The 16,771-nt window shown below is 43.6% G+C and overlaps 1 protein-coding gene across 1 annotated transcript in view; it reads left to right on the top strand.

The window, feature by feature from the left end:
- irf8 (interferon regulatory factor 8) overlaps positions 1-16,771 on the top strand; it is a 58,388-nt gene that overhangs the window by 35,725 nt on the left and 5,892 nt on the right. The window contains exon 7 of the mRNA XM_065011981.1: positions 15,347-15,520. Within this exon, the coding sequence (XP_064868053.1) occupies positions 15,347-15,520 (174 nt within the window). The remainder of the gene's footprint in view (positions 1-15,346; positions 15,521-16,771) is intronic.

The raw sequence follows: 16,771 nt of genomic DNA, 5'->3' as shown, positions 1-16,771 counted from the left end.
GGAGTAGGATACCCTGGCACCCGGCAGCCATTCCATCATACGCTCCCGGGAGCGAGAGCCGAATCCCACTGGATCCTGATGAAGGAGGGGTGGACATCAGTGTAGGTTGTTGTGGGAGCTGGGGTGATGATGATGGGTTAACCGGAAAACCCCCTTTCTCCCATCGGTCAATGGTTTGCAGCACGCGATCCACGGTTGTACCGAGACTCTGTAACATAGTTGCGTGCTGCTGGACTCGCTCCTCCACTGGGAGAGGAGGGCTGGTTGCACCTGCTAACTCCATTCTATGGTGCGTGATTCTGTCAACGATTAGGTGAATGGATTAGTCAGGCGCAGGACACAGGTATGAGTAATAATCAGAGAATTTACTCAATAATTAAGCAATGTTCCAACAAGGAAAATCACAAATATCCAGAGCACAAAATAACGAAACCACATGACAATGACAACCACGCACAAAACAGAAAGGGAAGACAGAGGGTTAAATAAGGAACATTTGATTATGGAATGGAAACCAGGTGTGTAATAATAAAGACAAACGAAAATTAAACATGGATCGGTGGTGACTAGAAAGCTGGTGACGTCGACCGCCGAACGCCGCCCGAACAAGGAGAGGGACCAACTTCGGCGGAAGTCGTGACACAACTTTTAAAATATTACAATACATTCACAGACTGTGTGCCCTCAGGCCCCTACTCCACCACTACCACGTATTTACAGTACAAAATCCATGTGTACGTGTGTATATAGTGCATATGCTACCGTTTGTGTGTGTGTGTGTATGTACAGGGGGGCAAAAAAGTATTTAGTCAGCCACCAATTGTGCAAGTTCTCCCACTTAAAAAGATGAGAGAGGCCTGTAATTTTCCTCAAAGGTACACTTCAACTATGACGGACAAAATGAGGGGAAAAAATCCAGAAAATCACATTGTAGGATTGTTTATTAATTTATTTGCAAATTATGGTGGAAAATAAGTATTGTGATATTGCATATTATTAATATTATCTCTCTGTGTACATCCAAGGGCCAGCTGTGCTGCACTGTTCTGAACCAATTGCAATTTTCCTAAGTCCTTTTTGTAAAGTGTACTTTTCTACAAGCTTCAATGGAATTGGGTGACGTCACTTACACAGTCACTACAATCGAGGTTGGTCCTAGATCTGTTTTTGTTTGAGAGCCCGTAGCTAATGTGTGAGCAGGAACGTCAGAGGAGGAGTCACGGAAGTGGAGGCAGGTTCCTGGTAAAGGTCTGATTCAGAGCTAGCTTTCCCCACCCCTTCCTCAGCTCTCACTGGTCCCTATGTGGGCCCACTGACTGCTGGGCTAAATACCTGGGACTTCTGCCAGGGGTTTCCCACCCAATCCCTGCTGCCTCCTCGAGGCCCTCTCACCAGGACTAATCCCTGTGTACCGTTAAACCCAGACACTGGGGCATTTTAGAGGACATTGTCTATGTAAATATATGTTACTTTCAGTCCTCATAGGTCACATTTCATCTTGAGATCAGCATGTGTAACTTGAATTTTCACAAGTTACACATGCAATGACATCAATGCATGATTTACGTGCACAGATTTCAAGTTGGGATCAAGCCCAGAAGCAATGTTGTTAAAGCCAGAGTGAGTGCGTTGGGGGCACAGCTGTTGGACCTCTTATGGCTCTCTGAGCTGCTGAAAAAAGTCCCTTGTTTTCAGGAATGTCTGCTGTCCGTTTGCCAACCACACACAGAGATTGATCTAGAGATAAATTGCTTAGATTGTAGCTAACTCTATCTACATCTATCACCGTCTACTGGGAAGGAAAATAAACCAAGTGAAAGTGTGGTAATAGAAAAATAACTTCTCACCCACACACTCTGCTCTGACGCCAGAACACTCTGCTCTGACGCCAGAACACTCTGCTCTGACGCGAGAACACTCTGCTCTGACGCTAGAACACTCTGCTCTGACTCCAGAACACTCTGCTCTGGCGCCCGAACGCGCTCCTCTGACGCCAGAACGCTCTGCTCTGACGCCAGAACGCTCTGCTCTGACGCCCGAACGCTCTGCTCTGACTCCAGAACACTCTGCTCTGACTCCAGAACACCGCTCTGACTCCAGAACACTCTGCTCTGACTCCAGAACGTCTTCTCTGATGCCAGAACACACTGCTCTGACTCCAGAACACTCTGCTCTGACTCCAGAACACCGCTCTGACGCCCGAACACTCTGCTCTGACTCCAGAACACTCTGCTCTGACTCCAGAACGCTCTGCTCTGACTCCAGAACACTCTGCTCTGACACCAGAACACTCTGCTCTGACTCCAGAACACTCTGCTCTGATGCCAGAACACCGCTCTGACGCCTGAACACTCTGCTCTGACTCCAGAACACTCTGATCTGACTCCAGAACACTCTGCTCTGACTCCAGAACACTCTGCTCTGACTCCAGAACACTCTGCTCTGACACCAGAACACTCTGCTCTGACGTTCTGCTCTGACAGAACACTCTGCTCTGATGCCAGAACACTCTCTGCTCTGAAACGCTCTGCTCTGACGCCAGAACACGCTCTGCTCTGACGCCAGAACGCTCTGCTCTGACTCCAGAACGCTCTGCTCTGACTCCAGAACGCTCTGCTCTGACTCCAGAACGCTCTGCTCTGACTCCAGAACACTCTGCTCTGACTCCAGAACACTCTGCTCTGATGCCAGAACACCGCTCTGACGCCTGAACACTCTGCTCTGACTCCAGAACACTCTGATCTGACTCCAGAACACTCTGCTCTGACTCCAGAACACTCTGCTCTGGCGCCCGAACGCGCTCCTCTGACGCCAGAACGCTCTGCTCTGACGCCAGAACGCTCTGCTCTGACGCCCGAACGTTCTGCTCTGACGCCCGAACGCTCTGCTCTGACGCCAGAACGCTCTGCTCTGACGCCCGAACGCTCTGCTCTGACGCCCGAACGCTCTGCTCTGACGCCAGAACGCTCTGCTCTGACGCCCGAACGCTCTGCTCTGACGCCCGAACGCTCTGCTCTGACTCCAGAACGCTCTGCTCTGACTCCAGAACGCTCTGCTCTGACTCCAGAACGCTCTGCTCAGACTCCAGAACACTCTGCTCAGACTCCAGAACACTCTGCTCTGACTCCAGAACACTCTGCTCTGACGCCAGAACACTCTGCTCTGACGCCAGAACACTCTGCTCTGACGCCAGAACACTCTGCTCTGACGCCAGAACACTCTGCTCTGACGCGAGAACACTGCTCTGACGCGAGAACACTCTGCTCTGACTCCAGAACACTCTGCTCTGACTCCAGAACACTCTGCTCTGACTCCAGAACACTGCTCTGACTCCAGAACGTCTTCTCTGATGCCAGAACACACTGCTCTGACTCCAGAACACTCTGCTCTGACTCCAGAACACCGCTCTGACGCCCGAACACTCTGCTCTGACTCCAGAACACTCTGCTCTGACTCCAGAACGCTCTGCTCTGACTCCAGAACACTCTGCTCTGACTCCAGAACACTCTGCTCTGACTCCAGAACACTCTGCTCTGATGCCAGAACACCGCTCTGACGCCTGAACACTCTGCTCTGACTCCAGAACACTCTGCTCTGACTCCAGAACAACGCTCCGACGCCAGAACACTCTGCTCTGACTCCAGAACACTCTGCTCTGACATCCCACCCTTGGGGGACCATAGAACACTAATTGATCTGAACCATCAAACATGGTCTTTTCTGTCTGTCTTCTCTCCAGTACCGGGCGTGGCTGCGGGCCAGTTTCCGCCACAGTCCCTTCAAGGACCAGGAGCAGGTGGGAGTGCTGCTGAACCAGTACATAGAGCAGCAGCAGCAGGAGAACCAGAGGAGAGGAGGGGACCAGGGCTGGATGAACCAGGTCTCCAGTGTCTACCCTCTTCCCTACAATGCCTACAACGGCTCTGGGGGAAACAGATGAGCCAAGGGGCCGCGAGTCTCCCTGGTCCCACCAACCTCCAGCTCAGGCTTGCCTGTAGAGTGAGACAATTTCCCAATCCCTAGGCACTTAGATCTGAAAGGATCTGATGGGTGTAAGTGGGGCCAGGGGTTTCTCTTGACCAAGACATTCTCCAGAACCAAGTCCTCCTACGCAATATGGGAATAGCTCCACCCTGCCCTCTGATAGACTAGGTGGAATTGTCACCTTATTGCGTGTAACTATTTAGTACTTGCAGGTCCCAAGTGCATAGGGGTATTGTCTAACTGACTCTCTCACCACTGCACTACCTCCCATGTCCCTCGCCACTAAACTGACCTTAGTACAGCCTGATCAGGAGCTCTGATGGTCACTGAAGCCTTAATCCAAACACCTCCACACCTCAACACCTTGACCTTACAGCCACATACTACCATGAGGCTTCACCTGTCCTATAACGTCGCCTCAACTCATTTCTAAATCCAACATGTCAACTTTTAAGGCCAAACAGACTAGCATTTTCTTTTTTTTATCATCTGCCTAAGACCTATAATGAGGACCTGGTTAGGTCACATGATCAGGAAAAAGTCCTACACCTAACATTACATTATAATTCATTATTATTAATATGTTTATCAATATGTTATTACATGGTACCATGATTACATCATGTTAAATGCAGTCCGCTGGTTAGATGGAAGATCTGATTGGTGTTGAGGGTTGAATGGACATATGAATGAACATAAGATGCTCTCCGCCCTAATTTAAACTGATCCAGCTACTGTATACCTGCATGTGATAAAGCTTTAAATAACAGCAGCTTTGCCATAGAAAATGAATGCCTCGTTCCAGCTAGTAAAATGAAGGATCATCACAGCCCAAAGTCATAATATGGGGTCTTCCTAAAAATCTACCGTAAATCTTCTTTGGAAATTTGCTTGTCAATTTATCAGAAGTTCTAAATATTATTTTAGTTTTAGGGAGTTTTAAGATCTTTGTTAAATGTTTAGTGGTACAAATGATGTTGTATCATAGTGTATGTTCAAATGTACACTTTCATTGTTTGCCAAAACATATATGCTAATAAATACTATTATGAAGCCAAAGCAGCATATTGAGACTGAAACAACCTTACAGCAATTGTATAAGGCTGGCTACAAACCAAAGTATTATCAAATCATAACTAAACTAATATGTGTGTGTGTGTATGTGCAGAGATAGAGAGAGCTTGTGCTTGAAAGTGTATGGTACCAGAGCATCAGCTCTTGGACCAACAGGCTCTGCAACAGCTTCTATCCCCATGCCATAATATTGCTAAATAGCCATAAGACTGCTAAATTATTAATTGTTACCCAGACTATCCACGCTGACCCTATCTTGCACTAATTCTATGCACACTCACATGACTATATATACACACTCTCTCACACTCACACTACACTGACACTCTCACACAAAATCCTACCTGTAATAACCAAAAAAGTGTTAAACAAATCAAAATATATTTTATATTTGAGATTCTTCAAAAAGCCACCCTTTGCCTTCATGGCACACTCTTGGTATTCTCTCAACCAGCTTCACCTGGAATGCTTTTCCAACAGTCTTGAAGGAGTTCCCACATATGCTGATCACTTGTTGGCTGCTTTTCCTTCACTCTGCGGTCAGACTCATCCCAAACCATCTCAATTTGGTTGAGGTTGGGGGGTTGTGGAGGCCAGGTCATCTGATGCAGCACTCCATCACTCTCCTTCTTGGTCAGATAGCCCTTACACAGCCTGGAGGTGTGTTTTGTCATTGTCCTGTTTTAAAAACAAATGATAGTCCCACTAAGCCCAAAACAGATGGGATGACGTATCGCTGTAGAATGCTGTGGTAGCCATGCTGGTTAAGTGTGCCTTGAATTCTAAATAAATCACAGCAAAGCACCCCCACACCATAGGCCTCCTCCTCCATGCTTTACGGTGGGAAATACACATGTGGAGATTGTCCACTCACCCACACAGCGTCTCACAAAGACACGGTGGTTGGAACTAAAAATCTTTTTTTTAAATCTTCAATCTCCAAAGGACAGATTTCCACCGGTCTGATGTCCATTGCTCGTGTTTCTTGGCCCAAGCAAGTATCTTCTTCTTATTGATTCGACCATGAAGGCCTGATTCACACAGTCTCCTCTGACCAGTTGTTACTTGAACTCTGTGAAACATTTATTTGGGCTGCAATTTCTGAGGCTGGTAACTCTAATTAACTTATCCTTATCCTTAACCCTGGGTCTTCCATTCCTATGGACCTGGTCTTCTACCAAATACGTCTATCTTTTGTATACTACCCCCCCCCCCCCCCCACACACACACACACACACACCTTGTCACTGTCACAACACAACTGATTGGCTCAAACACATTAAGAAGGAAAGAAATTCCACAAATGTACTTTTAAGAATGCACACCTGTTAATTGAAATGCATTCCAGGTGACTACCTCATGAAGATTGTTGAGAGAATGCCAAGCGTGTGCAAAGCTGTCAAGGCAAAAGGTGGCTATTTGAAGAATATACATATATTTGGATTTGTTTAACACTTTTTGGTTACTACATGATTCCATATGTGTTATTTCATAGTTTTGATGTCTTCACTATTATTATTATTCTACAATGTAGAAAATAGTAAAAATAAAGAAAAACCCTTGAATGAGTAGGTGTTCTAAAACTTTTGACCGGTAGTGTATACACACACACACACACACACACACACACACACACTCATACCGACATAACACAAACACACACACACTTCTACACATCATATGCTGCTGCCACTATGTTGTTTATGTTCTTATTATCTATGCTGATGTCTAGTCACTTTACCCTGCCTTCATGTACAGTGCCTATAGAAAGTCTACACCCCCTTGAACATTTTTCACACTTTGTTGTGTCAGTGCTTTAGAGCAGGGTTTCCCAAACTTGGTTCTGCACCCCTCCCTCCTCGGGTGCACATTTAGTTTCTTGCCCCAGCACTACACAGCTGATTCAAATAACCAACTCATCATCAAGCTTTGATGATTTGAATCCAAATCAAATGTGTACCCAGGGGGGCAGAGCCGAGATTGGGAAACGCTGCTTTTTAATCGCTTTGGTACTATTTTCGCAGGTATGTGGTAAAATATCACAACTCTTAGTACAAACTCAAAACATATCCTCAAATTTAAAACATTAAGAGGTCAAAGATGTGGGCACAGGCCCCGTCAGGAAACTGTTGTGTCTAATGAAGCCCGGGTCATCGTCATTGACCTCGTGGCAAACAGAGGCCTTACCAGGGCAGAGGCTGCCAAATTAGTTCACCCCGACCCCTAAAAAATCAACTGTCAATTTGATAATGAGAACATTTCACCAAGAAAACCTGTAAGTCTAGAGGATATGAACGATGCATATTACCATTACATGTACAGTAAATGACATTGTAATGCATTTAAATTCACAAAACATGTTACAATATTCTTACAGTATGATCTATTGACAGTATACTCTGTTCTATCTTCAGAATCACAATATCATATTGGAACTATACTGTAAAAGTAACTAACCAAAATATATTTTAAGAGGGTGCTTGATGCTGCTGTGAACAATCACAAGTATATCTTTGTTGATGAAGCGGACTTCAACCTGGCCAAAACTCGTCTCCGTGGGCGGAACATCGGCCAACTGGCAGCCATCCAAATGCCTGGACAACGTGGGGGAAACGGCTATCTCTGAAGATGTTGTGGTCGGACATCGGCCAACTGGCGACCATCCAAGTGCCTGGACAACGTGGGGGAAACAGCTATCTCTGAAGATGTTGTGGTCGGACATCGGCCAACTGGCGACCATCCAAGTGCCTGGACAACATGGGGGAAACAGCTATCTCTGAAGATGTTGTGGTCGGACATCGACTTGCACAGCTCATTGTGTTTCTCAATCAAATTGAGAGGGCCTGTCAAGGTGAAGGGTCATTGTGTGGGACAATGCTAGGTTCCACCATGCAGAGGTGGTTCAGGCATGGTTTCGGGCCCATCCCCAATTCATGATGCTATATCTGCCCCATACTCTCTATTCTTTCAACCCTATTGAGGATTTCCAATAGGGTTGAAGGTCAAAGCTGTACGATCGCCATCCCCATGAGCTTGCCACCCTCCTTCTGGCCATGGATGAGGCATGTTATGACATCAATGACGACCAAATGTCAAGCTTGGATTCGCCATGCCAAAAGATTTTTCCCGTGGTGCATGAACAATAAGGACATTCACTGTGATGTGGATGAATTTATGGCCAAATGCTCAAGACAGTCTTGATACAAATGAATGTGTGCTAAATGTTTTATTTTCATCAATTTAATTTGTTTCATTTAATTTCTTACATTTTATTAGACAGTACACCTATATTGCATTTTTTTTTTTATGTTGCATGAATGGTTATAGAGGATATCTTCATTGATCACACCTTTGATTACACATTGGATAGATATTATGGAAATTATAGATTTTCTATCCATTTTGTTGGGTACTTTAAGTGTATTGCCTAATGTGAAAACTGTAATCTACTGTAATTTACTGTACTGTAGCATATTACTTTCATCACTTCTAAGGGTGATTCGAAACATGTATCTTGCATTGTTTGGTATTGGATTAACTGGTAGTTAAAACGACCAGATTGAAACAATATCAATGTTGTGTTTTGGGGATTAAACCAATGTTCTCATTACATTTCACAAATGTATATATTGAATCAATGGTTGGTTGTGCAGTGAGAGATGTTTACATTCCAAATGAATGCACAATGACAGGTTTTGAATGAAAGACTGACTGCTTTACAAGTGTGACCAGTTTTGAAAATGTACCACATACTTGTGAAAATAGTACCAAAGCGCTAAAAATATATATATTAAATACAAAACTGAAATGTCATAATTGTATACCTCTCCACCCCCCTGAGTTGGTGGAAGCACCTTTGACAGAAATTACAGGTGTGAGTTTGTTGGGATAGGTCTCTACCAACTTTGCGCACCTACATTTGGCAATATTTGACTATTCTTCTTTGCAAAACTGTTCAAGCTCTTTCAAGTTCCTTGGGGAGTGCTGATGGACAGCAATCTTCAAGTCATGCTGCAAAGTTTTGATTGTATTTACTTCAGGGCATTTTGACCACATGGTTATAGAATCTCCCAAGTGCTTCAAGGGGTATTCAAGGCATTTAAAATATTGTTATACCCATCCCCTGATCTGTGCCTTTCCACAACTTTGTCCCAGAGTTCTTTTGAAAGCTCCCTGGTGCTTATGGTTGAGTGTTTGCTTTGCAATTCACTACCCAGCAGAGGGAACCTACAGGAAAGAGGTCAGAGACCTGGCCGTGTGTTGCCAGGACAACAACCTCTCCCTCAACGTAATCAAGACAAAGGAGATGATTGTGGACTACAGGAAAAGGAGGACCAAGCACGCCCCCATTCTCATTGACAGGGCTGCAGTGGAGCAGGTTGAGAGCTTCAAGTTCCTTGGTGTCCACATCACCAACAAACCAACATTGTCCAAGCACACCAAGACAGTCGTGAAGAGGGCATGACAAAACCTATTCCCCTTCAGGAGACGGAAAAGATTTGTCATGGGTCCTCAGATCCTCAAAAGGTTCTACTGCTGCACCATCAAAAGTGTCCTGACAGGTTGCATCACTGCCTGGTATGACAGCTGCTCGGCCTCCGACTGCAAGACACTACAGAGGGTAGTGTGTACAGTACATCACTGGGGCCAAGCTTACTGCCATCCAGGACCTCTATACCAGGCTGTGTCAGAGGAAGGCCCTAAAAATTGTCAAAGACTCCAGCCACCCTAGTCATAGACTGTTCTCTCTGCTACCGCATGGCAAGCGGTACTGGAGCGCCAAGTCTAGGTCCAAGAGACTTCTAAACAGCTGCTACCCCGAATCCATAAGAATCCTGAAAATCTAATCAAATGGCTCCCCAGACTATTTGCATTGCCCCCCTCTTACGCTGCTGCTACTCTCTGTTATTATTATCTATGCATAGTCACTTTAATAACTCTACCTACATGTACATATTACCTCAATTAACTCAACTAACCGGTGCCCCCGCACATTAACTCTGTACCAGTACCCACTGTATATAGCCTCACTATTGTTATTTCTTTAATTATTTGTTACTTTTATTTATTTTTTTTAGGTATTTTTCTTAACTGCATTGTTGGTTAAGGGCTTGTAATTAAGCATTTCACTGTAAGGTCTACCTACACCTGTTGAAAACGGTGCATGTGACAAATACAATTTGATTTGAACTGCTTAATTTATCCTGAAATCATGCGAATCACTACAATTTAACACAGATGGATGCCAATAAACTTAGTGTGTGATTTTGAAGGTGATTGGTTACACCTGAGGTAATTCAGGATTGTTATCACTTATCTTACCAAGCTTTTCAGTCCAATTTTTTAAATAGATTTAATAAAAAATTCCAGAATATTTTTTTAAATTGGTAGTTGTGGGGTAGGATATGTAAATCAATGGGGAGAAATGTCATTTTAATTCCAGTCTATGAGCCAAAAATGTTGAAAGGGGGAGTAGACTTTCTATATCTACCTCAAATACCTCATACCACTGCACATTGACCTGGTACTTCCTGTATATACAGTATATGTTTACATTTGAGATTTTTGTCATTTAGCATACGCTCTAATCCAGAGTGATTTACAGTAGAGTGCATACATACTGGTCCCCCTTGGGAATCGAACCCACAACCCTGGCATTGCAAGTGACCTGCTCTACCAAATGAGCTACACAGGACCTGTATACAATATGTGGACACCCCTTCAAATGAGTGGATTCAGCTATTTCAGCCACACCTGTTGCTGACAGATGTATAAACTTGAGCACACAGCCATGCAATCTCCATACACAAACATTGGCCTTACTGAAGGGCTCAGTGACTTTCAATGTGGCACCATCATGGGATGCCAACTTTCCAACAAGTCAGTTCTTCAAATTTCTGCACTGCTAGAGCTGCCCCGGTCAACTGTAAGTGCTGTTATTGTGAAGTGGAAACATCTAGGAACAACAAAGGCTCAGCCACGAGGTGGTAGACCATGCAAACTCACAGGAGAGGATTGCCGAGTGCTGAAGCACATAGCACATAAAAATCATCTGTCCTCAGTTGCAACACTCATTACAGAGTTCCAAACTGCCTCTGGAAGCAACATCAGCACAATAACTGTTTGTCTGGAGCTTTATGACATGGGTTTCCATGGCCGAGCAGCCGCACACAAGCTTAATAAGATCCCCATGCACTATGCCAAGCGTCGGCTGGAGTGGTGTAAAGCTCGCCGCCATTGGACTCTGTAGCAGTGGAAACTCTTTCTCTGGAGTGATGACAGAAACAGAAAAATCTGGATTTGGCAGATGCCAGGAGAACACTACCCGCCCCAATGCTTAGTGCCAACTGTAAAGTTTGGTGGAGGAGGAATAATGGTCTGGGGCTGTTTTTCATTGCTTGGTCTAGGCCCATTAGTTCCAGTGAAGAAAAATCTTAACACTACAGCATACAATGACATTCTAGTGATTCTGTGTTTCCAACTTTGTGGCAACAGTTTGGGGAAGGCCCTTTCCTGTTTCAGCATGACAATGCCCCTGTGCACAAAGCTCGGTCCATACAGAAATGGTTTGTCGAGATCGGTGTGGAATAACTTGACTGGCCTGCCAAGAGCCCTGTCCTCAACCCCATCAAACCCTTTTGGGAGGAATTGGAACACTGACTGCAAGCTAGGCCTAATCGCCAAACATCAGTGCCCAGCCTCACTAATGTCCCCCGCAGCAATGTCCCAACATCTAGTGGAAAGCCATCCCAGAAGAGTGGAGGCAGCACATGGTGGAACCACTCCATATTAATGCCCATGATTTTGGAATGAGATGTTCGACGATCAGCTGTCCACATACTATTGGTCATGTAGTGTAGCTCCATTCTTGTGTATTTTTTCCTAGTGTTACCATTTAAAAAATATATATGTTTTTACTCTGCATCGTTGGGAAGGCCACGTAAATAAGAATTTCACGATTCAGTCTATACCTACTGTATTCAGCACATGTGACAAATAAAATGTTATTTGTGTATGTGTTAGGGAAAGACCCAGAGATGGAGGGTTGGTCAGAGACAAGAGTGCCTTGGCAGTGCCACCCCAGACTGGCATGGACACAGTAGTAACAATGAGTGTTCTGTTCCCCTCAGTGAGAAGTCCTTCTTTGACCCAGAGACCATGCCACCCCCAGCTTCCCCAAACAGTCCCCCTATACAGACTCCACCCCCGCCATACAGGTGAGGCCAGACCACGACATGGCTCAAATCCTCAAAACGCACCCTGGACATGTGACCTTACCTTCACCACAACTGCTTTTCTCAGTTTCGAAATGATACATACAAAGGCTGTCTGAATACAGTACTGAGGATGGGGCACAACAAGTTAACCCCCTCCGCCAACATTCAGTCCTGCAGTATCTGTTGAAACCACTGAACCATTCCTGTGTAGTTTTAATATTAGTCAGATGAAATCAGCTCTCTGCTGTAGGGCAGGCTATTTTTAGCATATACACAGAGTTTACAAAACATTAGGAACGCCTTCCTATTACTGAGTTGCATCCCTTTTGCCCTCAGAACAACCTCAATTCGTCTGGGCATGGACTACAAGGTGTCGAAAGCGTTCCACAGGGATGCTGGCCCATGTTGACTCCAATGCTTCCCACAGTTGTCTGGATGTCCATTGGGTGGTGAACCATTATTTTTTTATAAGATTTTATAAACAATACAAAACATACACACAAATGACAACATCATACAAACAATAACTACATCCCACCTGGCTAGACCCACTAGCACAAACCCCCATCTCCAGGGCCCACCTCATTTTCCTCCACATGGCCTGAAACTGCACCATTTTGTTTCTCTCCATAGCCCACGCACTTTCAATATTTAAATAATAAATCATTTTTCCATTGTGTTAATGATGGCGAATTGATTGATTTCCACGTTTTTTGTATCCATTTTTTCAAGATGAGTGATGAGAAGAGAATCGTCCATCTCATTACACCCCCATATGCAATGTCTTGAAATATGCAGACAGAATAGATTCAAATTAAGTTTACATTGCAATACTTCTGACAGCCAACTTTCTAGCTCCATCCACAACTTCCGGACTTCATAAAAAGCATTGATTATTAAGTCATTATTTGTTTAACACTGAAGACATGATTCTGCCGTTGTACTGTATAATTTGTGAATTTTGTCTCTTGCATAATAAATTCTATACATTATCTTACACTGGATTAAGCATACTCTTTTGTTAGCTGTAATTTCATTAGTTACATTCCTTCCATCTTGTGCCAACATCAGTTTTTTAAAGTCTTTGTTTCAATAGTTTATCTTTTTTTCTAAGAGATTGTCAGTTGGATATGCTCTCTGCAAGGTTTTGTATATCTTCCCGATCATATGAACATCCCTTTTCTGACAAATAAGATTCCCTCAAGGTTGCTGTGATGTCCAAGCGTTTTCAAATATACATTTTGTGAGATCTAACTTTTAAGTTGCATGTACAGTGGGGCAAAAAAGTATTTAGTCAGCCACCAATTGTGCAAGTTCTCCCACTTAAAAATATGAGAGAGGCCTGTAATTTTCATCATAGGTACACTTCAACTATGACAGACAAAATGAGAAAAAAAATCCAGAAAATCACATTATGGAGGAAAATAAGTATTTGGTCAATAACAAAAGTTTATCTCAATACTTTGTTATATACCCTTTGTTGGCAATGACAGAGGTCAAACGTTTTCTGTAAGTCTTCACAAGGTTTTCACACACTGTTGCTGGTATTTTGGCCCATTCCTCCATGCAGATCTCCTCTAGAGCAGTGATGTTTTGGGGCTGTTGCTGGGCAACACGGACTTTCAACTCCCTCCAAAGATTTTCTATGGGATTGAGATCTGGAGACTGGCTAGGCCACTCCAGGACCTTGAAATGCTTCTTACGAATCCACTCCTTCGTTGCCCGGGCGATGTGTTTGGGATCATTGTCATGCTGAAAGACCCAGCCACGTTTCATCTACAATGCCCTTGCTGATGGAAGGAGGTTTTCACTCAAAATCTCACGATACATGGCCCCATTCATTCTTTCCTTTACACGGATCAGTCGTCCTGGACCCTTTGCAGAAAAACAGCCCCAAAGCATGATGTTTCCACCCCCATGCTTCACAGTAGGTATGGTGTTCTTTGTATGGTGTTCTGTACATCTTTTGCTTGCCCATTCACCCTCTGAATGGCATACATACACAATCCATATCTCAAGGCTTAAAAATCCTTCTTCAACCTGTCTCCTCCCCTTCATCTATACTGATTGAAGTGGATTTAACAGGTGAAATCATAATTGGGTCATAGCTTTCACCTGGTCAGTCTATGTCATGGAAAGAGCAGGTGTTCCTAATGTTTTGTGTATAGTCCTTTCAGTATAAGGGCTATGAATACGCATGTTGGCATTAGAGACTTTGTCTTCTTTTTTTACACTCTTATTCCCACGAAATAAAAACTAATTCACATGGTAACATGATAAAAACTTTATAATTGCATCTATTTCAGAGTACATATCTGTCCAACATAGCCAACATGAAAGTCACTCTGCCTACACCTACAGTATGTTTGAATGCAGCATAGGCTGTAGTAAAACCTGCACCAGTGGGGTGACGAAGGAACAATACCTGTTGGACCGACCTTTACAGTAAAATGTCATTTTATGACGCGGTGAAATTCCCTTTATCCTTTACTAATTATTATCCAGGATTGTTCCATACCCCGCCGTCTGTAGCCAACTGTGGCATAAACCCTACTACGATATCTCCTGTCAGATGATTTCTTGTAAATGCCCATGCTTCCAAGAACAAGACTTCCGAATTGGTATATCTATAAGTATTTCCTAAACCCGATTGGATACACGTGAAACGCATCTGTCCAATCAGCTTGCAGTCAATGCTTCATTCATCTGAAAGAAGAGATTAAACTGTTATGCGAGTAAAGATTTATTCTATTGACTCTGAGACATCGATTTGGTGTTAGGCTTTAATAGTCTTCAATAAGATATTTGAAGGATATCACAAGGATATCTAAAGGACCTATCAATACAAAAATAAAAGGTAAGGTTTAGTTGTCTTTGTTTAAACTCTTCAAGAGTGGTCCCTTGTTAGCTATATAAAAAGATAGTTGTTTTGAAATAATAAACCAATATTATCTTGTTTTACTTTTTACTCTCTCTCTCTTGAAATAAGTTCATAATTATCACAAACAAGTATCAAATTAAAACAAACGTTCAGCCCATACAGTGACATGTCTTGTGAATGTTTATGACAGATGTCAGTAAACCCGGGCGGTCGGAGGCTGAAACAGTGGCTAGTTGAGCAGATCCAGAGCGGCCAGTACCCGGGGCTGCTCTGGGAGGACGACAGTCGCACTATGTTCCGCATCCCCTGGAAACATGCTGGGAAGCAGGATTACAACCAGGAGGTCGACGCCTCTATCTTCAAGGTAGGTTCATTGGCATACATTTCAAACGAGGATTGTGTTGATAGCGGTGGATTTGAGAGCATATTTAGATCACCGATATGTTTAGCCTTCCGCACCACTTATGGAGAGACATATAGCACCAACTTTTCTTTCGCACCTACAAATAGAGCAGGTGTGAATTACGTTTTGTTGGTTTTACTAAAACATTCTCACCACCTGTAACGCGCATAAATAGGCTACACATTAATTGTTTAGTATGCGCCTACAAATAAAGCAGGTGTGCATTACGTGTTGTTGGTTTATTAACACATTCTCACCACCTGTAACGCACATAAATAGGCGACAGAGTATGATGACCTAATTGACAATACGTTGATCTATGAGCCATGAGGCTCTATTTTAACAAACCTAACACAATGCTAAATCTAAGTGCTGGCAGTAACTCTTGGTCTGGGGGTGTGTCAGAAACATTTGTGCTGTTTTCACAGCCAGAATTATAAGCACGATAGCTGGCGGTGGCGCTAAAGGGTTGGGATTTGATAAATAAACAAGTTGTAGGTGTGACAAGGGCTTGACCCCTCAACATATTGCATGGCTTAATAATGCATGCATTTGTCTCGAGTTCTCTAGGTTATTGATGATCTTTGTATTGTCATCAACTCCAATTCGACTGGGGCCATGGACTATTCTCGTCCTGGTCCATTGTGGATTTATACTACAGCTTATTAAATAGCATATTCTACAGTAATAAGTAATAGCAACAGTAAAAAAAAAAACATATGAGTTAGCTCAATAGTCTATGTTTGGAATGGTGTCAGTCAACAGTGTTGTAATTGGCTTCAACGAGCATAGCCTATAGCCTACATGTCTTTACGCATCGCACTTCATCTAAAATAAAAAACACTAGGCTCCCACAAATCGCAATGTATGTGTGAGGCACGTTATCAATAAGCAAAATATAGCGTAGGCCTACCGCTGATTAATTGAATAATTTTAATACCTTTGGAGGAGCGTATCTTTGGTAACCAGATTAAATGCACTCTGTGGAGATGATGGATACTTGAACAAGCGATATTAACTATGCAGGTATGTGAATTGTGAGAAAGCATGAGGGCAAAATATTTCCAAGCATTCTCAGCATACCGTTTAAAACCCCTTTATTAGGCTACTTGGCTAATGGCCCGGATAAGAAGATGCATCTATGCAATGCTGCTAAATCGGCCTTGAATAAGGGGAGGCTATGATTATTTAAAAAACATTTTCTGAATTAAA

The sequence above is a fragment of the Oncorhynchus nerka genome, linkage group LG27 (assembly GCF_034236695.1).
Source record: "Oncorhynchus nerka isolate Pitt River linkage group LG27, Oner_Uvic_2.0, whole genome shotgun sequence".
Classification (NCBI taxonomy): domain Eukaryota; kingdom Metazoa; phylum Chordata; class Actinopteri; order Salmoniformes; family Salmonidae; genus Oncorhynchus; species Oncorhynchus nerka.
Note: the sequence above shows the minus strand (reverse complement) of the source record. Positions and strands in the feature narration are given on the sequence as shown.